Raw genomic sequence first — 27,234 nt, 5'->3', positions numbered from 1 at the left:
GTGCTATGGAACATAATGGCTGATAAGAGCCTATGTGTGTTAATAGGTGAGTGTGTGCGTGTGTGTATGTGTGTGAATGTGCCACTTGGCTGTGGTTCCCAACGGAGGCGGATGAGGACACCAGTGTACATCCAGAATCCCTTAAGGCTTAGGTGTATCTTCATAAAAGTACAGGTTGTGACACTTTCTCTGAGAAAAGGTAACATTAACTCTTGTGTATTCTTTGTGTGATTCATATTTAGTTTAGACCAAGGTGTTCATTGCAGGGACATAATGGTAACCTCGGTCTCATCATATAATTAATTAGATTTAGATGATGTGTTGAGTTGGAAGCAGATCTGGCCTGCTGACATGGACACAGGTTAAGGCAAAGTATCAGAGAATAATCATACTGCCTGGGGGACATGTTCAATCAATATTTAAACAACTTCATTTCCAAGAACAGTGACAGATACAAATAATTTACCAAAGGGTGGCCGGTTCTTAACCTTTGCCTTTGAAGAACAGCACAATTCAAAGGCTTAAAGTGTCTTTTTCAATTACAAGTATATATAACACAGTAACAGCATTTGCCCTAAAAGTCCATAAAAGCAGTTTTTTCTTGTATACTTTTCTTCCTTATAAGTCTCCCTGTGATGTCTTCGTCAGGATAAAACATAATTTCCCAGGCCAGACAGTGCTGTGCCTCAGGATGTGTGTGTTTGGCTCTGTTATGAACAGTGTGTGCTCACATGTTCACAAATGAATCAGCAGCAGAGCACGGATGTGAGACAGAATGTACAAATACACCGTGTGCGTCTGTGGATGTGGTCTTTGCCTCATTATGTTCTGTTACATTCCTCTGTATCTTAGTTTAGGTACATGTAGCCTACATGCCATTTAATCTGTGCTGTAAATATTTGCATTAGGTTTCATGGTTTAATAATTCATACTTTTATAAAGGAAGAAAATAAGGATACACTTATTGGATTTTATTACTCTTTAATTATGTGAACATATTAATAATGGTAGTTTATCAGACTAGATAATATCACTCCAACTGCTTTAGCTTGTATTGAAATTGTGTGCTAATATAATTGGCTAATTTGAATAATTAAAATCATGTTTTTTTTTCATTCCAAATTGAAGCTGGGTTGTACGTGAGGGGGTCTCAGATTGGTGAACACCATCAGGCTTTGCCAGCAGGGAACTGTGAATAGAAGGAACATTGTGTTCAGAACCGCACACACACACACAAACACGCATACGCACAAACACACACATGCAATCGCGCGCACACACGCACGCACGCACGCACACACACACGTCAAAAAGAAGCACATCTTAAATAAAATTCATGAAATTTAAAAGGCACAGGATAAGGTGTACTGCAGGAGAGTGACAGACATTTTGAGGTGTACTTGTGTTGAAGAGTTCCGTAATCGACACTCGATCTTTGAGAGTGGCATGATTGAAGAAACAGAATAGTTAACAGATATCAGCTAAACAGATGTTGATGGTTTTACTCTGTTGATTGAGCGACGTGGTAGTGCCATGGATTTTGGCTCTTGTATTTAAACGAGGAAAACAAGTTAATATCCATTTCTTAATCAATATTCAATGCAATGAGTCTACTGCTACGTACGAATCTCATGCCAAGCTCTGTCGCTTCATTTTCACACTAACAGGCGCTTTAGGAACTTACAGACCTCGGAAGCATATTATAATATTTTCAGATGGTCATTAACAGCATCTGGGATGTCCTGAGCTTGAAGGCAAGACAACTGGGGGAAAAATCAAGAAAACTGATGAGCCGTTCCTCTTTACCATTTTAACTTCTGTGGAAAATCTGAAGGGGCCACAAGACTGCCATCTGATCATAACCCTGCAGAACTGTTCCCTCACAGGACATTGTTTAGGCTTTGCAGTAAATGTGTATAATATTTAATTTAGATTTATTATAAATGATTAAAATATGTTGTTTGCTTCAGCAAAATAGAGAAAATATATGATACCATTAACAGTTATATTAGGGTTGTGGAGATAGGAGTTTTCATACAAAAGTTAAAGGCAATGTTCTCCTAGAAGAGTACAACCATCAATTTAAAAAAAATAACTTATTGAAATTGAATATTTTTTGTTTGTATATACATTTTCATTTTTCATACTTCCTTACTTTCTTCGTGTTTTGAGTCTAATACTTGTACGGTTCTCCTTTAAAAACTTGTTTCAACTTTATTATATTAAGAAATATCTCAGACACATATTGGCTCTTCATCGGGTTCCGATGAAGAGCCAATATGTGCTTGAATTGTGCTTTTTTTTTACAACATACAGTAATTTAGCAAAAAAAGGTTTAAAATGGAATTATCTTCAGTGTTGTTTTGAGGAAGACATCCATTTTCTCATTAATGATGTGGTGTTTGTTATCGTTACTTCACAACTCTGGCCTAACATAGGGATAACGTTGGTTACATCCTGGCACAGTCCCAGAGCAGCCTGCAGCAGTAAGCCGTAAGCAAGTGTTAAAGTCTCAGTTGTTGCATGTGATAACAATCTACACAACTTTAGTGTTTTACAACATGCTTCATGATTATTGCCAGGGTGTACCTAAAATGCCTGCAGCCATGTTTTGAGGAATTGAGTAACAGAGGTTATTACACCTGCCTTGACATAGTTTCCTCATCTTGCAATGCTGGAGTATACAATAGACAATGAGGTTATATGGCAATGTAGACTAGACAGACAGACAGACAGACAGACAGACAGACAGACAGACAGACAGACAGACAGACAGACAGACAGACAGACAGACAGACAGACAGACAGACAGACAGACAGACAGACAGACAGACAGACAGACAGACAGACAGACAGACAGACAGACAGACAAACAGAACAGACAGACAGACAGACAGACAGGACAGACAGACAGACAGACAGACAGACAGACAGACAGACAGACAGACAGACAGACAGACAGACAGACAGACAGACAGACAGACAGACAGACAGACAGACAGACAGACAGACAGACAGACAGACAGACAGACAGACATACATTCCTTGCAGTTTAGCTAGTCAAAGGTTTTCACATTTCTCCAAGTTACCAAAACCTCAAGCATTATATTGACACTATATCATTTAAAACATTTTTTTCAATCAATCTGTCTGCCTTTTTACCTTTCTGTCTGACGGGCTGGTTATTAAACGTAAAACCATAATTAAATTTATTGAAACTGTCAAATGCCAAAATCTGGCATCAAATGTCTAGCCTGATCTATTTAACTTGCAACAGTTACAAAACTATCATTTTGATTTGAAGAGAAAATAAACAAAGACATCTGAATTATTTGTCTGTTGTGTTTGATTATTATACTTTTATAAAAGCTGATTTGTACTATGGAATACAAACACTGCCAAAAAACGGATGTTATTGACAGATTACGTCTTACGAAGGTGAGAGTATACTGTACAGGATTCTTGATGAAGATTGGTGATATAATTATCTTACAAAGGGATCATTATGTGGATTTGATGGCCATGCAGGTAGCGACACATTCTTGTTTCTTCACAGTAACTCAGCCTCAAAGGGCAAGAGGAGACACCAATTGAGAGAATGACAAAATCACCAGATAAAACCGGAATGCCTGACCCCTCATATTCTGATAAGCTATTATATCAGTGTTTCACCTCTGAGAGTCATGATCTAAATCAACATTTTAATCTGACTCATAACAAACACTGAGAGAGATTACATGACTGTATTCATGATGGCACAGCTTTTTCTTCAAACAATGTGTGAGAGTGGTCGTGCCCACACTTCAAATGCACTGTAAAAAATGGCTGTGAAATCCACAGTTATTTACAGTGTTTGTGCACAGTAAATGACTGTATACCATTTTAGAGTATAATACCGTGTTTCCAACCAAAAATTACAGCAACTCTGGAGTTACTGTAGAAATAGCAGTAGTAACGTCCCAATTCTATAAAATCACAGTAACCAACAATGTACTGTATACAATCACAGTAACCAACAATGTACAGTAGATATTCACAGTAACCAACAATGTACTGCAGATAATCACAGTAAGCAACAATGTACTGTAGATATTCACAGTAACCAACAATGTACTGCAGATAATCACAGTAACCAACAATGCACTGTAGATAATCACAGTAACCAACAATGCACTGTATATATTCACAGTAACCAACAACGTACTGCAGATAATCACAGTAACCAACAATGCAATGTAGATAATCACAGTAACCAACAATGTACTGTAGATATTCACAGTAACCAACAATGTACTGCAGATAATCACAGTAAGCAACAATGTACTGTAGATATTCACAGTAACCAACAACGTACTGCAGATAATCACAGTAACCAACAATGTACTGTAGATATTCACAGTAAACAACAATGCACTGTAGATAATCACAGTAACCAACAATGTACTGTATGTATTCACAGTAACCAACAATGCACTGTAGATAATCACAATAAACAACAATGCACTGTAGATATTCACAGTAACCAACAATGCACTGTAGATATTCACAGTAACCAACAATGTACTGTAAAAGATCACGGTAACCAACAATGTACTGTAGATAATCACAGTAACCAACAATGTACTGTAAAATATCACAATAACCAACAATGTACTGTAGATATTCACAGTAACCAACAATGTACTGTAAAATATCACAGTAACCAACTATGCACTGTAGATAATCACAGTAACCAACAATGCACTGTAGATATTCACAGTAAACAACAATGTACTGCAGATATTCACAGTAACCAACAATGTATTGTAAAAGATCACAATAACCAACAATGTACTGTAGATATTCACAGTAACCAACAATGTACTGTAAAATATCACAGTAACCAACTATGCACTGTAGATAATCACAGTAACCAACAATGCACTGTAGATATTCACAGTAAACAACAATGTACTGTAGATATTCACAGTAACCAACACTGTACTGTAAAAGATCACAGTAACCAACTATGCACTGTAGATATTCACAGTAACCAACAATGTACTGTACAAGATCACAGTAAGCAACAATGTACTGTAGATATTCACAGTAACCAACAATGCACTGTATATATTCACAGTAACCAACAATGTACTGTAAAAGATCACAGTAACCAACAATGCACTGTAGATAATCACAGTAAACAACAATGTACTGTAGATGATCACAGTAACCAACAATGTACTGTAAAAGATCACAGTAACCAACAATGCACTGTAGATAATCACAGTAAACAACAATGTACTGTAGATGATCACAGTAACCAACAATGTACTGTAAAAGATCACAGTAACCAACAATGTACTGTAAAAGATCACAGTAACCAACTATGCACTGTAAAAGATCACAGTAACCAACAATGTACTGTAAAAGATCACAGTAACCAACTATGCACTGTAGATAATCACAGTAACCAACAATGCACTGTAGATATTCACAGTAAACAACAATGTACTGCAGATATTCACAGTAACCAACAATGTATTGTAAAAGATCACAATAACCAACAATGTACTGTAGATATTCACAGTAACCAACAATGTACTGTAAAATATCACAGTAACCAACTATGCACTGTAGATAATCACAGTAACCAACAATGCACTGTAGATATTCACAGTAAACAACAATGTACTGTAGATATTCACAGTAACCAACACTGTACTGTAAAAGATCACAGTAACCAACTATGCACTGTAGATATTCACAGTAACCAACAATGTACTGTACAAGATCACAGTAAGCAACAATGTACTGTAGATATTCACAGTAACCAACAATGCACTGTATATATTCACAGTAACCAACAATGTACTGTAAAAGATCACAGTAACCAACAATGCACTGTAGATAATCACAGTAAACAACAATGTACTGTAGATGATCACAGTAACCAACAATGTACTGTAAAAGATCACAGTAACCAACAATGCACTGTAGATAATCACAGTAAACAACAATGTACTGTAGATGATCACAGTAACCAACAATGTACTGTAAAAGATCACAGTAACCAACAATGTACTGTAAAAGATCACAGTAACCAACTATGCACTGTAAAAGATCACAGTAACCAACTATGCACTGTAGATACTCACAGTAACCAACTATGCACTGTAGATAATCACAGTAACCAATTATGCACTGTAGATAATCACAGTAACCAACAATGTACTGTAGATAATCACAGTAACCAACAATGTACTGTAGATAATCACAGTAACCAACAATGTACTGTAGATGATCACAGTAACCAACAATGTACTGTAAAAGATCACAGTAAGCAACAATGTACTGTAGATAATCACAGTAACCAACAATGTACTGTAGATAATCACAGTAACCAACAATACACTGTAGATAATCACAGTAACCAACAATGCACTGTAGATGATCACAGTAACCAACAATGTACTGTAAAAGATCACAGTAAGCAACAATGTACTCTAGATATTCACAGTAACCAACAACGTACTGCAGATAATCACAGTAACCAACAATGCACTGTAGATAATCACAGTAAACAACAATGTACTGTAGATGATCACAGTAACCAACAATGTACTGTAGATAATCACAGTAAACAACAATGTACTGTATGTATTCACAGTAACCAACAATGTACTGTAGATAATCACAGTAAACAACAATGTACTGTATGTATTCACAGTAACCAACAATGTACTGTAGATAATCACAGTAAACAACAATGCACTGTAGATATTCACAGTAACCAACAATGCACTGTAGATAATCACAGTAAACAACAATGCACTGTAGATATTCACAGTAACCAACAATGTACTGTAAAAGATCACAGTAACCAACAATGCACTGTAGATAATCACAGTAACCAACAATGTACTGTAAAAGATCACAGTAACCAACAATGCACTGTAGATAATCACAGTAACCAACAATGTACTGTATGTATTCACAGTAACCAACAATGCACTGTAGATAATCACAGTAACCAACAATGTACTGTAGATAATCACAGTAACCAACAATTTACTGTATTTATTCACAGTAACCAACAATGTATTGTAAAAGATCATAGTAACCAACAATGTACTGTAGATAATCACAGTAACCAACAATGCACTGTAGATAATCACAGTAACCAACAATGCACTGTAGATAATCACAGTAACCAACAATGTACTGTAGATAATCACAGTAACCAACTATGCACTGTAGATATTCACAGTAACCAACAATGTACTGTAAAAGATCACAGTAACCAACAATGTACTGTAAAAGATCACAGTAACCAACAATGTACTGTAAAAGATCATAGTAACCAACAATGCACTGTAGATATTCACAGTAACCAACAATGCACTGTATATATTCACAGTAACCAACAATGCACTGTATATATTCACAGTAACCAACAATGCACTGTAGATAATCACAGTAACCAACAATGCACTGTAGATAATCACAGTAACCAACAATGCACTGTAGATAATCACAGTAACCAACAATGTACTGTAAAAGATCATAGTAACCAACAATGTACTGTAGATGATCACAGTAACCAACAATGTACTGTAAAAGATCACAGTAAGCAACAATGTACTGTAGATAATCACAGTAACCAACTATGCACTGTAGATAATCACAGTAACCAACAATGCACTGTAGATAATCACAGTAACCAACAATGCACTGTAGATAATCACAGTAACCAACAATGCACTGTAGATAATCACAGTAACCAACAATGTACTGTAAAAGATCACAGTAACCAACAATGTACTGTAGATGATCACAGTAACCAACAATGCACTGTAGATAATCACAGTAACCAACAATGTACTGTAAAAGATCACAGTAAGCAACAATGTACTGTAGATAATCACAGTAACCAACTATGCACTGTAGATAATCACAGTAACCAACAATGTACTGTAGATAATCACAGTAAAGGGCGACTGTGGCTGCGAGGGAGTGCGGTCGTCTTTCAACCAGAAGGTTGTGGGTTCGATCCCAGCCCGTGCAGTCAACATGTCGATGTATCCTTGGGCAAGATACTTAACCCTGAGTTGCTCCCGATGGCATGGCCAACGGTGTGTGAATGTGTGTGAATGTTAGGTCCTAGAGCAAGTGGTACTGCTCTGTGTGAATGGGTGAATGACATGTAGTATGTAAAGCGCTTTGAGGGGTCGTAAAGACTGGATAAAGCGCTATATAAGTACAGTCCATTTACCATTCCATTTACAGTAACCAACTATGCACTGTAGATAATCACAGTAACCAACAATGCACTGTAGATAATCACAGTAACCAACAATGCACTGTAGATAATCACAGTAACCAACAATGTACTGTAAAAGATCACAGTAACTAACAATGTACTGTAGATGATCACAGTAACCAACAATGTACTGTAGATAATCACAGTAACCAACAATGCCCTGTAGATAATCACAGTAACAATGTACTGTCGATAATCACAGTAACCAACAATGTACTGTAGATAATCACAGTAACCAACAATGTACTGTAGATAATCACAGTAAACCAACAATGTACTGTAGATGATCACAGTAACCAACAATGTACTGTAGATGATCACAGTAACCAACAATGTACTGTAGATAATCACAGTAACCAAAAAAGAAAGAACCAACCGAAAAACCCCATTTCTAGAATAGCTAAAATATCTAAAATATCTTAAATAAACCAACATATTTTTCTTAATATACATAATCTTGATGCAGTGTAATTACTAGTTTGGCTATACTAGATATTTTATATACTTAGTAGATATATATTTGTAAGACCCTATGTCTTTGCAAACCGGAAGAACTGCAAATGTGGTGCTGATTTATACAAAGAATGTGTCTTGGCATTGCACCTTAAAAACGCAACACAGAGGAATAAAATAGACAAAAGTAAGGTAATAATCATCATTTTTATTATCATTGTGGTGGCTGGAAAGTAGATGAGAATAGTCAATTGCAGCTGGGGGAGGTCTCAAAAAGCTTGCCTGAAGTCGGACAGTTCGGAGTCGGCTTGACTCGGTTTGCAATGGCGGAATTTGCGTTGGCGTTCTTCGTTGCATATGAACAATTATTATATCACTACAAATGAATGACTCAAGTGTCTGTTCATTTTTAAAACAAATCAATACAAGGGGGGTTGAATCCTACATGTAAAAGACAGAACCACTACTTTGCAAAACTACTTCCGTCAGTGGTCTTGACCAGTTTGCATTTATAAAGAATGCACAAATGTGTTTATTCGTTAATGTCAGATATGTACTAAGTAAATACATTAGTTCCTGCTCAAGATTAGATTCAACTTTATTGTTATTGCACAGATTACAGGTACTGAGACAACGAAATGCAGTTTAGATTCTAACCAGGAGTGCAAAAAGCAGTAAAGTGAAAAGCAATGTACGCAATCTACAGAATACAATTTAGAATGAATTGAATGATGAATAAACAGTGAGGGGTATGAACAACAGGACACAGGAGTGGTTTAAATAAACTGGGTTTTTTATTTACCCAAAAGTCCACAGAAAACATAATAAATCAATAATTTCTAATAACTAGGCCTATAAAAGAGGTCAACAGAAAATACCTCAAAGAAACATGGCATCAACTTAACACTTAGGTGTTAACTCAACCAACTGACCTGCTACAATGAAAAACCAAGGAACCTATATACAGTAGTGGCTTGGTCAAACCAAGTTGAAACCAAGGGATAATTAATAGTAACAGAAAACACAAAGGACACTGACAAAACCCAAATCCCCCCTTTAAACTTGTTAAGCCCCAAGCCCGTTTTTCAGGTCTCAGGCTCGAAAATGACATTCCCAGAACAAATGACCATATCTTCCCTTCTAAAAGGGTTAAATTAATAATCTTTTTCTCAAAGCAAGGTTACACCTGTGAGTTGGATGTATAAGTGTCAGAATCAATATAGATGTTTTTATTTTAAAGTAAATTCAGATTGAACACAGTAAAAAAATGTAAATGATTGTGTCCGTCCAAAAAAAATAATTACTTATAGTGAAAACCACCATTGAATGATGGGATGGTAGACTAAAAGCTTTAGGAATTCAAACTACAACATATAATAAGTACCCTGTATCAAGATCGATGCAAAACAAGTTAAATTTGACCTTTTTATAGAGATTTAGCACACAAAAAAACACTTCTGGGGTCAGTTAATTTATGTAACCCTAGCCAAAGTTTGACGGTCAGACGTCAGGCCGCTTAGTATAGTGATGGCGAGATGAAGCCATATGAAGCTTTGAAGCTTTCCAGCCAATTGGTTCGCAAAAGGGTTCATCTCATGAGGCTTCATCATGGGCTTCATTTGGTCCAAACCCCCTGTTGGTCAAAGTGTGTAAAACAGGCAGATTGGACATCTCAACAGTGTGCTCGATCTCATACCGAGTTCCCAATGAGTAAAGCCTTAGAATACCTCTAAACAACGAACATTAAATCATATTTTCATGTTAACAATATTGTTTTTATTCCAGTTGAATGATTGTGATTGAAAAGCCTAAGGAGGCTGGTAAACATTGCAAAGAGGAATTTGTATTCCTTAATAATATTCGTAAACTTAACCACGTTGTAGCCTGAGAAAGGCAAAACCATATTAAAGAATACATTTATTAACTACATTATCTCATTTAGCTGTAGCTTTTATAAACAACGTATTGTTCAGTACTTGAACCAGGGACCCTGCGGTCATGAGTCAATTGCTTTCCAGCTGAGCCACAGCACACACACTGAATGTCCCTGACAACACTGGACCATATTTATTCCTGTATTTATTCATTCATGTTTTTATTCCTACATTTATTTATGCTTGTATCTATTTATACTTATGACATGTTCCGACCTCTATATAAGTGAGGGTCTGAGTTCTCTTAATTCCATCGTGTCACCGGGCCCAGGTACAGGAGGGGTAATATGGTTCTTCTTATTATACATCCATGGGTATTATGAGCGTTGTGGTTCAACGGTTCAACCGATCTGAATCGCTTCCTGAAGCAGTCACGTGGTATCGACAGGCAGCGAGGCTTCGTTTGTCATCGATGACGTCACTGGCCCAAAACGATACAAGTCTCGCTACACGCTTCACAAAAAGCTTCAGGGATGACTCGACACACGCTCCGAAGCCTCGGCGCAATACGTAACATCACTACCGCTTAGTGAAAAAGCAAGTTAAGCTAACTGTACTCTGCAAGCTTATCAAAATGTCTTACACGTGTAAGGTTTATAAGTTCAGTACAGGGTCCATTCCTGCATGCATTTGTTTGTATTCAAAGTGTTTTAAAACCCTGTTACTTCCTCCTCCCTTTGTGTGTTTTCCCGCCATCGTCTGCCCCGCCCCTGATTGTTTCCACCTGTTCCCACTCACCTCATGTTTAAATAGTCCTGTCTCTCCCCTGTCCTGTGTCAGTTCGTGTTTGTTCCCACGTGTGGTCGTGCCAGGCCTCAGCAAAGAGAGGATCGTTTACAGTCTTGTCAGGTTTTGTTGTTTTGTTAGTTTATCTTAAGTTCTCTTTTTGTCACGCTTACTTTTTTCCTCCTTGTGAGCGTTTTTTTTGTTATTCCAGTACTTACTCTGTTAAGAGGGATTTTCTGTTCAATGACATTACAAATAACATGTTTGTTACATTCAAGACTGTCTCTGGGTCGTGCATTTGGGTTCTCCAGTTTTTGTCGAGGTTGTGACACCTTTTCAACTACAGCACGTCTCTAAAATAGCTTGGCAGAAGAAATGGCTTCATATTCTTTGTGTTTTGTTATCGCCACTGTTTTAAAAATGAAATCTCCATGTTTTTGGATATTAATATCGATTGTTTTATGGATGAAAATATTTATCATTTAGCACAAGAAAATACATGGTCTTGATACCGTTCAACAATTAAGTTGTTAAATTGTTAAAATGAATTGTTTGCTGTCTCCCTGCAGTTATTGGTGAGCTTTAAAATTGTGTCAAGAATTTCTGGTAATCTGTAAATTACCAGCATGACATGAAGTATACTATAATAAATTGTTTTACAGTTACAATACTAATACTGTAACTTAAAATTATACCGTTAAAGTTTCTATTTTACAATTTAAACACTATTACCGTAAACAAGAATACAGTACTTTTTAAATGGCAGTGTTTTATTTTATAGTTAAAATACTATTACTTTAAACACAAATACAATGCTTGGAAATTACTGTTTTATTTTACAGCTATAACAAAAAATAAAGTAATTCAATATTAGTGTTTCATTTTACAGTTAAAACACTATTACCGTAAACACAAATACAGTACTTGGAAGTTACTGTGTTTCATTTTACAGCTATAATACTACTACTGTAATACCAAATAAAGTAAATGCTATTTACTGTGTTTCATTTTACAGTTAAAACACTATTACCGTAAACACAAATACAGTACTTGGAAGTTTCATTTTACACTGTTACTGTAAATAAAAACTTGTAAATACTGTGATTACCTTTACAGTATTTTACTGGGAACAATTGACAAGTTACTTACTGTAATTCATTTTACAGTATTTAACTGGCAACAATTGACAAGTTACTTACTGTAATTCATTTTACAGTAAGTAACTTGTCAATTGCTGCCAGTTAAATACTGTGAATTTCATGGTATGTTTCTTACAGTGTGTGCATACAGGGCTTTCAGGAACAAAGACTAATGTTTAAATACAAAATAATCGCTGAATCATACCACATGTCGAAATTAGGTTCAGCTTGCCAACTGCAGCAGATGCCATAAAATATGTTGATGTCATTTATAGAATGACAAAGAGCACAAAAGGCTATTAACTAATAGTCCTGGACATACTGTTCTTTGGTGATAGCAACTCATGTTACAAAATAAAATGACTGAAGCAGGAGACAGGCTGCTACCTTTAGCATTTTATTTATAGAAAAAAGGTGTGGTGCAGACAGTTAAGTGTTTTCATAACTGCAGTGCAAAATAATGTTCCTGATACATCTGGGATCCATGTAACTGTGGCTTTAGCATACAATTGTAAATATATCTCCAGTACAGTACATTGCTTTAGAACATGTGTCCTTAAATAGCTACAAGTTATATAATGTGGGGGAGAAAGTCATTTTTACTGGGTGAATGATGGAGATCTTGAATTCTTATTCTCTGTAATTTTCCAGTCCAGCTACACAGATTAGATTCATTTTATGTGCCGTTTTCCTGTTACAAGTTTTTGCCCAAGTGAAAACACGAGACACGAGGACATGTTCTTTTTGGCAGTCAGTTCACTAACACGTAGGCTTGTGTGTTCATAATGTTTACAGTGTTACCGTGTGCCCACACACAAAAATGACCACTGATCAGGATCTGAAGATGGATGGCCAGCCAGCTACGTCCGTCTTTGCTACAAAGGGCACTGATGTAACACCTAAAAAAGACAAAGGAGTTGTCAAGGTATTTATAGTAATTTATTTAAATTGTTTTAAAATTGTCTTTTTGTTGGCACTTAGAAACAAGTATGACTCACATGACATGGTCATGATTTTTCATGGGTTATTCTATATTCTCTGTTAAAAAGGTTTCTCGTTTGAACTTAGAGTTCCTCTTGCTGTCTGCAGGTTGTGAAGCGTCAGGGGCTGGATGAAGAGCGGCCGATGATAGGGGACCGAGTGACCGTCCACTATACTGGGAAGCTGCTCAGCGGGAAGAAGTTTGACTGCAGCCGAGAACGCAAAGAACCTTTTAGTTTTAATGTCGGCAAAGGTAGATTACTTCATGCATTAGTGTTATACCTGATGGGCCGTGGTCTTGTCTCTGACTTAGAGCTATTCTCAATCTATTTATCTCAGTTTTTTAAACCGTCCTAACATGATTTCTTATGATTTCATCACAAATGTCTCAAGTGACATCACAGCATCACTACTAAGAATTTGTAACTAACCTCCTCTAGATTTTTTTTTAAATGTTGAAGTTAAAAGCATCAATCTGGGGGACCTAACCTCCTCTAGATTTTTTTTTAAATGTTGAAGTTAAAAGCATCAATCTGGTGCACTTTGAGAGCAACATTAGGAGATCTATGGATACATCTCTCAACACCCATATGAAACAGAACTGTAAACAGATTTTCTTTTTCTTTATGGGTATTTTACAAATCACTCTCCTCTCTTTGTTTTACTGTCATATAGTATTTTATACCTGTTTACTTTATTCTCTTATTTGTTTTATAACTATAATGATCATTTAAAGATGTGCCTTTACCTCACTGGTTGTAGAAAAAGCTTCTTATATTCGTTAGCATAGCTAGCTAACCAGATGCTAATAACAACAAAGTTATTGACTGTATGATCAGTATGACAGATCGCCACTGGGTTTACAACTAAAGACACAGCCACGCAAAAACTGCAGCATGTGTACGGCTCCTTATGGGTACTGCAATTTTGGGAAGTGCCGGAGCGGAGCGGCGTTCTGGTGCTCTCCGTCAGAACTGCACCCCTGTCAGACGAGACATATACCACGTGATGACACGTTAGGCTTGTGTTGTGTTCAAGGACCCTGACCATGGCCAGGAAAAACAGGCACTCACTTGTTTAATTATTTTGCGGTCTAGATTTCTTAATTTGTTTTATTTTTTGCGTGTGTTTATAAATTACCTCGAGGGCCACACCAAATGGTCTCGCGGGCCGTATACGGCCCGGGGGCCGGAGGTTCCCCACCCCTGGTTTAGAGATTTGAACTTTAAGTTATTGTAATTCAAGAAATTGAGCCTGAGCGGATGAGAAAACCTAGAGTTTTTGGAAAATATGCTTTCTTGCTGATAGCCTACGGTGGCTGAGAAGTGCAAACGAGAATTACAAAGTGTGAAACACTTTAACAAAGCTTGAGACAAATTTACATTTTATAAAACAAAATTACATTAGCAAAACACTTTTACCAAAGAAAAAACTATTTAACATTAACAAAAACAAATTAACAAGATGCGAAACACTTTTACAAAGCTAGAGACAAATTTGCATTTTATAAAACAAATGTACAAGTTCCGAAACACTTTAACATTTCCCGAAACACTTTAACATTTGCCAAACCACTTTAACATTTCCCGAAACTCTTTTGTGTACATAAAATGAGTAAAAACAACAGGATGTAGTTTTACAGAGGGGCTATTTCATAACTATCTCCTGGTTGTAGCTTCATATTTTACAGACAGATAGTCTTTTCATGAAAATGTGGGCAAGAAAAATAATATGCGTATATTTACCGAAATGTAAAACCTTTTTTTTTTTTTAACATTTTTGTCATTATAATTTAAACAATTACAAAATATCAAAGCCTGATTTATGAACCAGCACATCTCTCATATTTGTTATTTGCTTCATCCACTCACAGGTCAGGTCCTTAAGGCCTGGGATATTGGTGTAATGTCCATGCAGAGAGGCGAGGTGTGCACGTTTCTCTGTAAACCAGAGTATGCGTATGGATCTGCAGGAAATCCAGACAAAATTCCTCCCAGTTCCTCTGTGGTGTTTGAGGTAGGTGTGCCACACCAGTGCCTCCAATTTGTGCATTAATTCTGTATCAAACCGGGGGCCTGATCATTTGAAAGCATGTGTCAGTCTGAGATGGAGCAGTCTGCTCATAACATTGTCTATTTGAATCCCTCTCAGTCAAGAAGCCATATACATTCAGTTATCAGGGGGTTATTTGTCTGAGAGGGGATACTCTAAGCTTGACTCTTATAGAGGTATGGAGTGTAAACATCTGTCTGATTACACAGTTTATCTGTATGTTTAATTCAATGGTCATAATTTAATTTTAATAATAATTTATTTAATTTGATTTCCATGACTTGACTCCTACTTGTTTTTTGTCCTCCCACACCTACTGTAACACCATTCACTGCAGCGCTCTCACTTGACATTTGCTTCATATAGCTATTTGTAGAACAATGATTGAATAAATGTTTTCAACAAAAACAGATGGAGCTTCTCAAGTTTGAAGGAGAGGCTCTCACAGGCGATTCCGGCATCATAAGAAGGATAAAGGTCAAAGGAGATGGTTACATGAATCCCAACGATGGAGCAAGTGTTGAAGGTAGGGTCATTATTGTCTTCATGAATATTGTGCCCTATGAAATGCAAACATCAGAGTTTACATGTTGTCATTATTTGTGATCCACAGTGCATCTGGAGGGAAAGTGTGATGGCCGACGATTTGACTGCAGGGACGTCAGTTTTATTGTTGGTGAGGCTGAAGATAAAGGCGTTCCTCTCGGAGTGGACCGAGCCATGGACAAGATGCAGAAGGGAGAGTGCTGTTTACTTTATCTAAAACAAAAGTAAGTTAAAAAAACACCTTTGCTCTCTCAAATGCTTTTTGTAGTGTGTCTTTATGTGGATTGCTTTGGTACCTATAAGTTTCCTGCTTCATTACACCTCTGACGACAAAATACTATAACGTCCTTAGGTAACATTTATTTAATTGTACCTTGATTTCTGTCATTTCCGAATTATTATTATTTTGTATTATTATTTTTTGTCTTTTATGTGGATTTGAAGTCTGTTACCAAATTCAGAAATCATGCAACAATTCTACAATAGCTCTACAATATTAAATAGTAATGTATCTGTCTTTTCAGATACATATGCACTAACATTGTTTTAGGTTTATGCTGTATTGATAGTAAAAAACCTTCATGTGCGGTACTTTTAATCTAGTAATTATAAGGGTTAGTTCTAAAAAAACTCAGACCCGGGCGACAGAAGCTGGCTTTGGGGACGTGGAACGTCACCTCTCTGGGGGGGAAGGAGCCGGAGCTTGTGCGGGAGGTGGAGCATTACCAGTTGGATCTGGTTGGGCTCACCTCTACGCACAGCGTCGGCTCTGGAACCTTACTTCTGGATAGGGGTTGGATTCTATTCTTCTCCGGAGTTGCTCAAGGTGTGAGGCGCCGGGCGGGTGTGGGGATACTCACAAGTCCCCGGTTGGGTGCTTCGTTGTTGGAGTTTACCCCAGTGGACGAGAGGGTCGCCTCCCTACGCCTGCGGGTTATGGTGGGGAAAACTCTGACTGTTGTGTGTGCTTATGCACCCAACAGCAGTTCAGAGTATACGGCCTTCTTGGAGACCCTGGAAAGAGTCCTGTATGGGGCTCCTGAAGGGGACTCTTTAATCTTGCTGGGAGACTTCAACGCACATGTGGGCAATGATGGAGACACTTGGAGGGGCGTGATTGGGAGGAACGGCCCCCCTGATCTGAACCGGAGTGGTGGTTTGTTACTGGACTTCTGTGCTAGTCATGGATTGGCCATAACAAACACCATGTTCGAACATAAGGATGCTCATAAGTGTACGTGGTACCAGAGCAGAAGGTCCATGATCGATTTCGTTATCGTATCATCGGACCTGAGGTCGTATGTTTTGGACACTCGGGTAAAGAGAGGGGCGGAGTTGTCAACTGATCACCATCTGGTGGTGAGTTGGGTCGAGTGGCGGGGGAAGCCTCTGGATAGACCTGGTAAGCCCAAACGTGTAGTTTGGGTGAATTGGGAACGTCTGGAGGAGGCCCAAGTTCAGGAAGCCTTCAACTCACACCTCCGGCGGAGCTTTTCTGGCATTCCTGTGGAGGTTGCGGACATTGAACCAGAGTGGTCGGTGTTCAAAGCCTCTATTGCCGAAGCCGCGGCGGGGAGCTGTGGTCTCAAGGTCCTAGGTGCCTCAAGGGGCGGTAACCCTCGAACCTCCTGGTGGACACCGGTGGTCAGGGAAGCCATCCGACTGAAGAAGGAGGCCTTCAGGGATTTGTTATCCCGGGGGACTCCCGAGGCAGTTGCAAGGTACCGACAGGCCCGAAGGGCAGCAGCCTCATCCGTGGCCGAGGCAAAGCAGCGGGTGTGGGAGAAGTTCGGAGAAGACATGGAGAAGGATTTTCGGGCGGCACCAAAGTTGTTCTGGAAAACTGTCCGACACCTCAGGAGGGGGAAGCAGGGAACCATCCAAGCTGTGTACAGTAAGGATGGGACGTTGTTGACCTCGAACTTGAACTGATGGAGTGTTAGGGCGTTGGAAGGAACACTTTGAGGAACTCCTGAACCCGACAACTCCGCCCTCTATGTTAGAGGCAGAGCTGGAGTATGACGGGGGATCAACACCAATCTCCCGGGGGGAGGTCACTGAGGTCGTCAAACAACTCCACAGTGGCAAAGCCCCGGGGGTGGATGAGATCCGCCCAGAAATGCTGAAGGCTCTGGGTGTTGAGGGACTGTCATGGTTGACACGTCTCATCAACATTGCGTGGAAGTCGGAAACAGTACCGAAGGAGTGGCAAACCGGGGTGGTGGTTCCCCTTGTTAAAAAGGGGGATCAGAGGGTGTGTGCCAATTACAGAGGCATCACACTACTCAGCCTCCCCGGGAAAGTTTACTCTAAGGCAGGGATCACCAACTACATTTGTCCAAGGGCCAAAATGTATCCAATAGACACTATCGCGGGCCAGCGATTTTTATATAGCCCAACATTTTGAAGTTGTTGACCGGACACACACACACACACACACACACACACACACACACACACACACACACACACACACACACACACACACACACACACACACACACACACACACACACACACACTTTTAGAATACTTTTTTTTCCCATAACAGATGGGTATGTTTTGGTGAACAGGAGACACTTGTTTTATTGTTTTAATGGCTTATCAAGAACTCAAACACAACATCTTGGTGTCATTCTGGACAGCTCTCTCTCATCTGCACCCCACATAAAAAACATCACCCGGACTGCATTCTTTGTAATGTCTTAAAACCTTTCCTTGGAATATGTTATGAATTGTAAGGTGTCCTTGGGTGCTTTGAAAGGCGCCCCTAAATAGAATGAATTATCATTATTATTTATTATCTGAAATGATGTAATAACTTGTTCCAGTCACTTGCCATGCATTCAGCAGCAGGCCATTCACTTTGATTTGATCCCGTTATGAAATGTCATCATTTCGACAATAACTAAATGCTACATAAACGTTATCTTGCACATTTTATCTAACCATCTCCGTTTCTAACTTTCAATATATTTTAAAAGAGATCTCTCTCTCTCATCTGCGTGCGGGCGCGGGGCCTCACAGACACGCTGCATCTCTCTCGCTCACAGACATGCTGCAGCGCTGTGCAGTGTGCACACCAGTGGCAGCGCTAGGGGGTGGCTACTTGGGCTCAAGCCCCGGATGTTTTCTGAAAAGCCCCGGATGTTTCACTTAAAAAAGTTTTTTTTTTTTTTTTTTTTAAATGTCTCGGGAGTAATGTGCAGTACCGGAGTCCACCAGAGAGGCAGCCGCTGCGGGACATTAGCCTGCGTACTGCGTAGCCTTCCCTGCCCTGAAGAAGAAGTGATCCTTCCTAGTGCCTGACGAGTTTTAAGCTAATAGCCTATAAAGTTATGGATATTAGAAAGTTATTTTCATCGAAGCAGGCGCCACAAGCTGCTGCAGCAGCAGCAGCAGCCGCAGTATCAGCAGCTGACAACAATGTCATCACCAGCAGTGTCCCGCAGCTCCTGCCTCTCTGTTGGACTCTGTCGCAGCGGGGCTAATGCTGTGGTGCGGAGCGCACAAAACACAACTCTTCACAACGAAGGATCACTTCTTTTTCAAGGCAGGGAAGGTTTCGCAGTACGCAGTCTACTGTCCCGCAGCTGCTGCCTCTCTGTTGGACTCCGATACTGCACACAGTGGTTACTGCTCCGCCAACGCCACAGTCACCCCCGTCGTGCGGGCCGGATGAGAATGTCTGGCGGGCCGGATGTGGCCCGCGGGCCGCCAGTTGGTGGTCACTGCTCTAAGGTAATCGAAAGGAGGTTCAGGCCGATTGTCGAACCTCAGATTGAGAAGGAACAATGCGGATTCCGTCCTGGTCGTGGAACGACGGATCAGCTTTTTACTCTCGCAAGGATCCTGGAGGGGGCCTGGGAGTACGCTTATCCGGTCTACATGTGTTTTGTAGACTTGGAGAAGGCGTATGACCCAGTTCCCAGGGAGTTACTGTGGTAGGTGCTGCAGGAGTATGGGGTGAGGGGGTCTCTACTCAGGGCCATCCAATCTCTGTACTCCCAAAGCGAGAGCTGTGTCCGGGTCCTCGGCAGTAAGTCGGACCCATTTCCGGTGAGGGTTGGCCTCCGCCAGGGCTGCGCTTTGTCACCAATCCTGTTTGTAATATACATGGATCGGATTTCGAGGCGTAGTCATGGGGGAGGGGGTCTGCAGTTCGGTGGACTAAGAATTGCACCACTGCTTTTTGCAGATGATGTGGTTCTGATGGCTTCATCGGTCTGCGACCTTCAGCACTCACTGGATCGGTTCGCCACCGAGTGTGAAGCGGCTGGGATGAGGATCAGCACCTCCAAATCTGAGGCCATGGTTCTCAGCAGGAAACCGGTGGACTGTCCACTCCAAGTAGGGAATGAGTCCTTACCCCAAGTGAAGGAGTTCAAGTATCTCGGGGTCTTGTTCTCGAGTGAGGGAACAATGGAGTGTGAGATGGGCCGGAGAATTGGAGCAGTGGGAGCGGTACTGCAGTCCGCAATACCGCACCGTTGTGACGAAAAGGGAGCTGAGCCAGAAGGTAAAGCTCTCTGTCTACCGGGCCATTTTCGTTCCTACCCTCACCTATGGTCATGAAGGGTGGGTCATGACCGAAAGAACGAGATCGCGGATACAAGCGGCCGAGATGGGCTTTCTCCGCAGGGTGGCTGGTGTCTCCCTTAGGGATAAGGTGAGAAGTTCGGTCATCCGGGAGGGACTCGGTGTTGAGCCGCTCCTCCTTCGCGTCGAAAGGAGCCAGTTGAGGTGGTTCGGGCACCTAGTAAGGATGCCACCTGGGCGCCTCCCTAGGGAGGTGTTCCAGGCACGTCCAGCTGGGAAGAGACCAAGGGGTAGACCTAGGACCAGGTGGAGGGATTATATCTCTTCGCTGGCCTGTGAGCGCCTTGGGATCCCCCAGTCAGAGCTGGTTGATGTCGCCAGGGAAAAGAAAGTTTGGGGCTCTCTGCTGGAACTGCTACCCCCGCGACCCGACCACCACGGATAAGCGGGAGAAGATGGATGGATGGATGGATGGAGTTCTAAAAAAACTTTGAAATCCATCAGTGTTCAAAAGTGAAATCTGTGATTTGGGCTTTCAACAACTCACTGAGGAGTCAGGCATCCAAAAAATGAAGTTCATTTTAGACAAGATGCCACACAGAACATTTTATCTCTATCCTAGACAGAAATAAGGAGTGATTGCAAAAGCAAATTGAACACATTGTACTGCTTAAAATACATAATATCATTCACCTAACCCCACCCACACCAACCTCACCTACTTTAACCTCAGGCAAAAGCAATTCAAAGGAGTGGTGACGTACACTTCAAACTTAGAGTTCATGCCAACAAGTAGTAACATCACATAAACCACCCTGAAATAAGAACATTACATAATAATAACACATTTTGAACAAGTGTCTGGAATATTGCTATGTATTGGCATGTATGGCTGTCATGAGATCAGATTTTCACCAATATAATTCACAATAACAAAAGCATTGTATGGAAAATTTAATTGTGTGTTTGGGGCAAACGAATTACATTCATATGGGTGTGTGCCCTTAGGGTAGGGAGAAAGCAAATGCAAAGTAACATAACTGTTTTAAAAGGCTCTGGATTTGTTACACAATAATATCAAATATGTGTTATTGACATGACATTTTTAGATTGATTCACATGTGCGATTTAACACACTATAGTTGAAATGTTAAAAGCCTTTAGTTTACTGATGTCAGTGTTTGATATCTAGAAGAACTGACAATTTAAAAGTGATTACTTGTTCTATCAATGGGATCAACTTCTGTCATGTTATGTCTTTTTTACACAGGTATGGCTTTGGAAGCGAAGGTAAACCGGAATTAAAAATTGGACCATACAAAGACATCGTATACGAAGTTACCCTCAAAAGCTTTCAAAGGGTGAGTCCTGCTTTCTGCTTTCACAAAAATAAAGGTCACGTTCTACATTAGGTTTAGTTAGTACGTTAGTGTGGTTTTTGTTTCTATGTAAACAAACACACATTGAATAACACTTCGATAAACAAGTTCTTCACAGTCTGTACATCATTTTCCGATGACTTCCTTAAACATGAAAACCTGTATTTTTTTCTCTCCACTTTTTGTGACGTTAATTGTTTTACCAAAAGGCTAAAGAATCCTGGGAAATGGACCTACCTGAAAAGCTGGAGTTGGCTGCTGTAGTTAAGCAAAAAGGCAATCAGTATTTTAAGGTACTGTCTCTATTCTGTTCTTTTGTCTTAACATTTTCTTAACATTTTTTTTTAATCGTTAACATGTTCATAAAATGGTGTCATCTTTCTGTATTAGGTAGGGTTACACCACCAGGCAGTGGCCCAGTACCAGCGCATCGTGTTGTGGCTGGAGATGGAGTGTGGGACTGGGATGGAGCAGCAGAAGAGAATACAGTCCTACATGTTGACAGCACACCTCAACTTAGCGTTGTGTTTCCTGAGGACAAAAGAGTACACACAAGTTGTGGAAAACTGCAACAAGGTGAGCTGGTAGACCCTGATGATACTTATCCATATTTAAAAACCATATAACTTCAATAAATTCACCTTCTGTATTTAAAATGATGACTCTGTGTATGTTATAAGGTGGTTGAGCTGGATGAGCACAATGAGAAGGCTTTGTACCGTCGTGGGGAAGCACGACTCCTCCGTAACGAGTTCAGTCTGGCCATTGAAGATTTCCAGCACGTGTTGCAAGTCAACCCTTCAAATCGAGCAGCTCATACCCAGATTTCCATCTGCCAAAGCAAAATTAAAGAACACCACGAACAGGACAAGAAGACCTATGCCAACATGTTCCAGAAATTTGCAGAACGCGACGCCAAGGTAAACATTCCTCGCCAAATGTCAGCCTGACTCGTGTGTGTGTGTGTGTGTGTGTGTGTGGCTTCAAGTGTATTGAATAGGAACAATAATATTAAATGAAGAGAAGACATTACAACTCAATAATAAAATGTATACTAAGTATAAACAGATGATTTCAAGAATAAGGCCCAATATATCAATATGCTTAGATAAGTACAATTCAAACAAAGAATAGTGGAAGGACAATAAACAATTGTTAGAAAGCAGATGTGTGTTATTATATATTTAGTAAACCATAACAGGGTGATCTATAAGAAAAATGTGATTTGTATGTTAGCCCAGGGAAGTACATGGGGCACATGGCACATTAACTCTTTTTAATAATGGTCAGCCATTTTGGGTATCATGGGGAAGATATCGATGCACCCCTTCAAACCAAAATCTCCTGCAAAATATTTGGCTAATCACAACAGGTATGCCCTCCATCAAATATTTTACAATGAAATAACTGATTTGTAAATGTTTTAAAGGGCTTTAATCCCCTTTTTACAGTATAAACGGCCTGCAGTATCGTCCCCTATTGTACTTTATTCAGTATTATGCTGACCTCTAGTGTTCATTCATGGATTTGTTGATTTTCTCATTTATTTATCCAGATCCAGATGCTCTTCTCAATTCTCAGTAAATACTAAGATAAATAAAGCACCTAACTGAATTTTTCAATTTCCATACTCACAGACTTTGATCCCACAAGGTACACAAGTGATTAGGTCTCTATTATGGTCAAGTGCTTGACCATTAGAGACCTTAAAGGGCACTTTGTAAATCCACATTTCTGCAAACTTTGTCTGATGCAATTGTCCGCAAGTCACAGCTTTGTGACAATTAACAACACTAAATAATTTTTACATTTTTAAACACTACATTACCAAAAACTGAGATGGTTAATAACAAACAGCACATGAGTCATGCAAGCATAGGCTATACAACACTTACTTGCCTTGTTTATTCCTCAAAACATATTTTAATTTTGCTTTAATATACTGTTTTGGCAAAAACAATTGGATTTATTTTTTGACAATTGCCACATTGTCACATTCCTATTTACATAATTCGCAGACTTTGCAGCTTTGTGCACTGAAGACTTACTAGGTGACGTCAGTAATGTCCCTGAAGGGTTTAAGGCCTAATGGGGTTGTAGACTGCAGAAACAATAATTGGGGACATTTCAGAATTCATCAGTTTTATGACTCATTCTTAACAATATATTTAAGACTGCTTATGTATACACAAAAAAAGAACCAAGCAAGCAAGGCAAGCTCTCACATTTGACCTTTGTGTGCTTCATCTCCCCTCAGCAGGTTAGAAAGACGAAAAGGAGGCGGGATGAGTGCGGGAGGAACGGCATGAACGGTGAAGTGGGCCTCAAGCGACGGCGGAGGAGTCAGGACGGTCCATCGGCAAAGTGACTTTTGAAAGGGAGAAAAAAAAGACATGGCTTCCTTTGCTTCTCAAGCCCAGGGAGCAGAGGCAAGAAAAAGGTTGTAAAGAAGCCTCTAATCCAAACATCTTTATCCCAAAATCCAACGTTACCATTCCTGCATATAAAAAATACTTTAAGCAGGGACGTTTGCAAGCCAAACAGCATTTCCCCTGTCACATGGACTGTGTGACTGCCAGGACGAATTAGTACTGCAGAATCAGAGAGTAATTGGTGAACACTTCTAGCCCCCACCTATTATTATTTGAAAAATATAGTAGATTTCTTCAAAAACACAGATGAGTAACATTTTATTTGTCATTCAGACTTCAAACTTTTGCTAGTCTTTAAATGTGCAATATGTACTTTGGATAAAAGGTGTAATAGGTCCTGTTAGCTTGGTGTAGAAAAGCCTGCATTCATTTAATGTTGGGACATTTGTTCTATAATACTACAAATCCAGGACTCAAAAAGATTACCCTCCAAACATGAATCTGCAATAATGCAAGAAATCATGATTGAAAGCTCAAGTTTCTCATCAGCAGATGCAGTGAGTATAATCTGAAAGCACAAACTACAAATACTAAATTACAAATATAAATCTGTAACTCTGGTGTTATGACAAATTCAAAATTATCTTTATTTGGTTTTTAGTAAATGCTGAATTAATGTAATTTGTAACATTGAGCTACTACCTATGAAGCCAAATCAGTACTTGTGTTTAAAGCCTATACGAGGAACCTAAACTGAGAGAGATTATTTCCAGAATTACAATTCAAATTCAGCGCCTTGTTTTGGGCAAATATGAGGCATTGTTTTATGATGGATTAGACTGCTGTCATGCACTAAAGTAATTTATTCATGAATACATGCATGAAAGGTCATTTTTTGTTAAATGTATTTAGTTGTTGTCCATTTAACCGTACAGTACAAACTGTTTTTCATGAGAAGCCAGGCTGGTATTGTTTCAAAACAGTGATGATCTATGGAAGTGAAAACAGATGATAACTTTTTTATGGAGTGATAACATAACATTTCAGTGGCAGCTGCAAAAATCTTAATAAAATAGAAACTGAGAGTTGAAATATACATATAATTAAATGTTTTAGCTCTGGAGCTTTGGTAGATTTGACTGATTGATGACATTCTTCTCCTGTTGCACTCATGTGTTAATCTATCAGCTAATTGCATAAACAAGCATGGCACAATCTTCAACACACATACATTTTCCTTTAACAGCTGGCTGTCATAAATCCGCTTAATTATAATATAATCTTTTTGCGAAGGGAGGCAGTCGATCCTAACATCACCTCCATCCCCGCCTTTTTATTTGACAGGGAAGATGTAATACTATTTGACCCTGTGAGTGTAAGCGGGAGAGAGACACAGTAACTGCAATTAAGCTTTAAAACTGTCAATATTTCAAATCTGGTCATTTGATCAACTTCGCAATGCTGTGTGAATGCTTTTGCCTCAATCCAGGAAACGTTGTCTCTCTATTTCACTGCATCTATTTCATGTTTTTTGTTTTTTTTAAGTGTATGAATGATGGTTGATAGTGGACAGTGTTGCACTTTGGTGACTGTAAAAACCAACACTGTTATCTTTTCATGAAATATCTGGATAAAGTCTTGACGATAATCTAGAGATGTTTTATAAACATTGTTTGGTTCAGAACGAAAACCTTAGCTGTCTTAAATATTTTGTGGGGAAAAAAATCAACAGTGTGTATGTGTGTGTAACTGTGTGTGTGTGTGTTGATATACTGTATATTGTTGTTGCTTATTAGAAAGGTTTCTAAACAGCTTGTTGCTATATGTTTTCAAGTACTGCTGGCTCTAAACATTCAAACATTTTGTACAGTGGAAATGAGCATGAAGTACCTCTTCTAGCAATTATTATTGCATTTAAGATTATACAGAATATTTATCCCCTCATTGTCATCTACAAAAAAATACCCTGGGCTCTTGGAGCTGTATTCTTCATTTTTGATAACTTGCCAATGTCAATTATATTATAGGAATATTTGGAAAAGTTTGACATAAACAAAATGCAGCTAGTTAACTGCCGCACTGCCGATTGAGATTGGTTTTATTAGAAACTGTTCTACTAAATGTTTACATATATTCAAAAGATCTTCATCCTGTAAAGCAAGATTTGATCAATGTTTTAAACCGGCATTTATGCAATGAAATATTTTCAGACAAAAACTAAGGTACCTTTGTTCATGTCTTCTTTGTATATATTTTTTATTTTTTTGCACTTTAAAAGCATTTAATAAATCTAAGAGTTGCATTAATGAAACATGTCATTCTTCAATTGAGAAGCCAATATTTTATTGATAGTTGACATGAACTTGTTTGCAAAGTTTTTTCATTTACACGTTCAGCAGTTACAGAGCAACAATATTGTTCATTTGGGGTCGTGTTCACCTGATGTTTTCTGTTTTAACTCTATTTTTGGTGAAATATGGTCTTTACCTGCTGAATACTCCATCATACTCACCATAGTAGAGCATTTTCTGATACCAGTGCGTTCAGACTAAAACAGAACAATGTAAATGTGTGGTCCAAATAGCTAAAATATGCGCTGAAACTTGTTAATAACCGAGGAGGCCTGCAGATTCCGGTTATTCTTCGTAAGCTCATGACTACGAGCGTGTTTCGTAACATAGTCGGTCTTTTATTTTTATACTAACATTGATAATAGCTCCTTTGATGTGTCTTTCTTCGGGGTCAAAATTAGTAATTCCCCACAGGTTAAAAGTTCATTCTTTACAATTTTACCACAATGTTATTTGATCA

At 39.0% G+C, this 27,234-nt stretch overlaps 1 protein-coding gene across 2 annotated transcripts; it reads left to right on the top strand.

Annotated features, from left to right (window-relative positions):
* Positions 1 to 94: 94 nt before the first annotated feature.
* fkbp5 (FKBP prolyl isomerase 5) lies at positions 95 to 26,725 on the top strand. 2 transcript variants are annotated; one of them, XM_034219161.1, is made up of 11 exons: positions 95 to 199; positions 13,350 to 13,479; positions 13,644 to 13,788; positions 15,409 to 15,551; positions 15,999 to 16,113; positions 16,201 to 16,357; positions 21,943 to 22,033; positions 22,261 to 22,344; positions 22,442 to 22,627; positions 22,732 to 22,971; positions 24,309 to 26,725. In XM_034219161.1, exons 2-11 carry the CDS (start codon positions 13,375 to 13,377, stop codon positions 24,417 to 24,419), a joined length of 1,377 nt encoding a protein of 458 aa, XP_034075052.1. In that variant the 5' UTR covers positions 95 to 199; positions 13,350 to 13,374; the 3' UTR covers positions 24,420 to 26,725. The 2 variants fall into 2 exon arrangements, with proteins under 2 accessions (XP_034075052.1, XP_034075053.1); XM_034219162.1 differs by having other exon boundaries at positions 97 to 199; positions 24,312 to 26,725.
* Positions 26,726 to 27,234: the final 509 nt, after the last annotated feature.

Source organism: Gymnodraco acuticeps, unplaced genomic scaffold (assembly GCF_902827175.1).
Source record: "Gymnodraco acuticeps unplaced genomic scaffold, fGymAcu1.1, whole genome shotgun sequence".
Taxonomy (NCBI): domain Eukaryota; kingdom Metazoa; phylum Chordata; class Actinopteri; order Perciformes; family Bathydraconidae; genus Gymnodraco; species Gymnodraco acuticeps.
The sequence above is the reverse complement of the archived record's forward strand: the minus strand, read 5'-3'. Positions and strand labels throughout refer to the sequence as shown.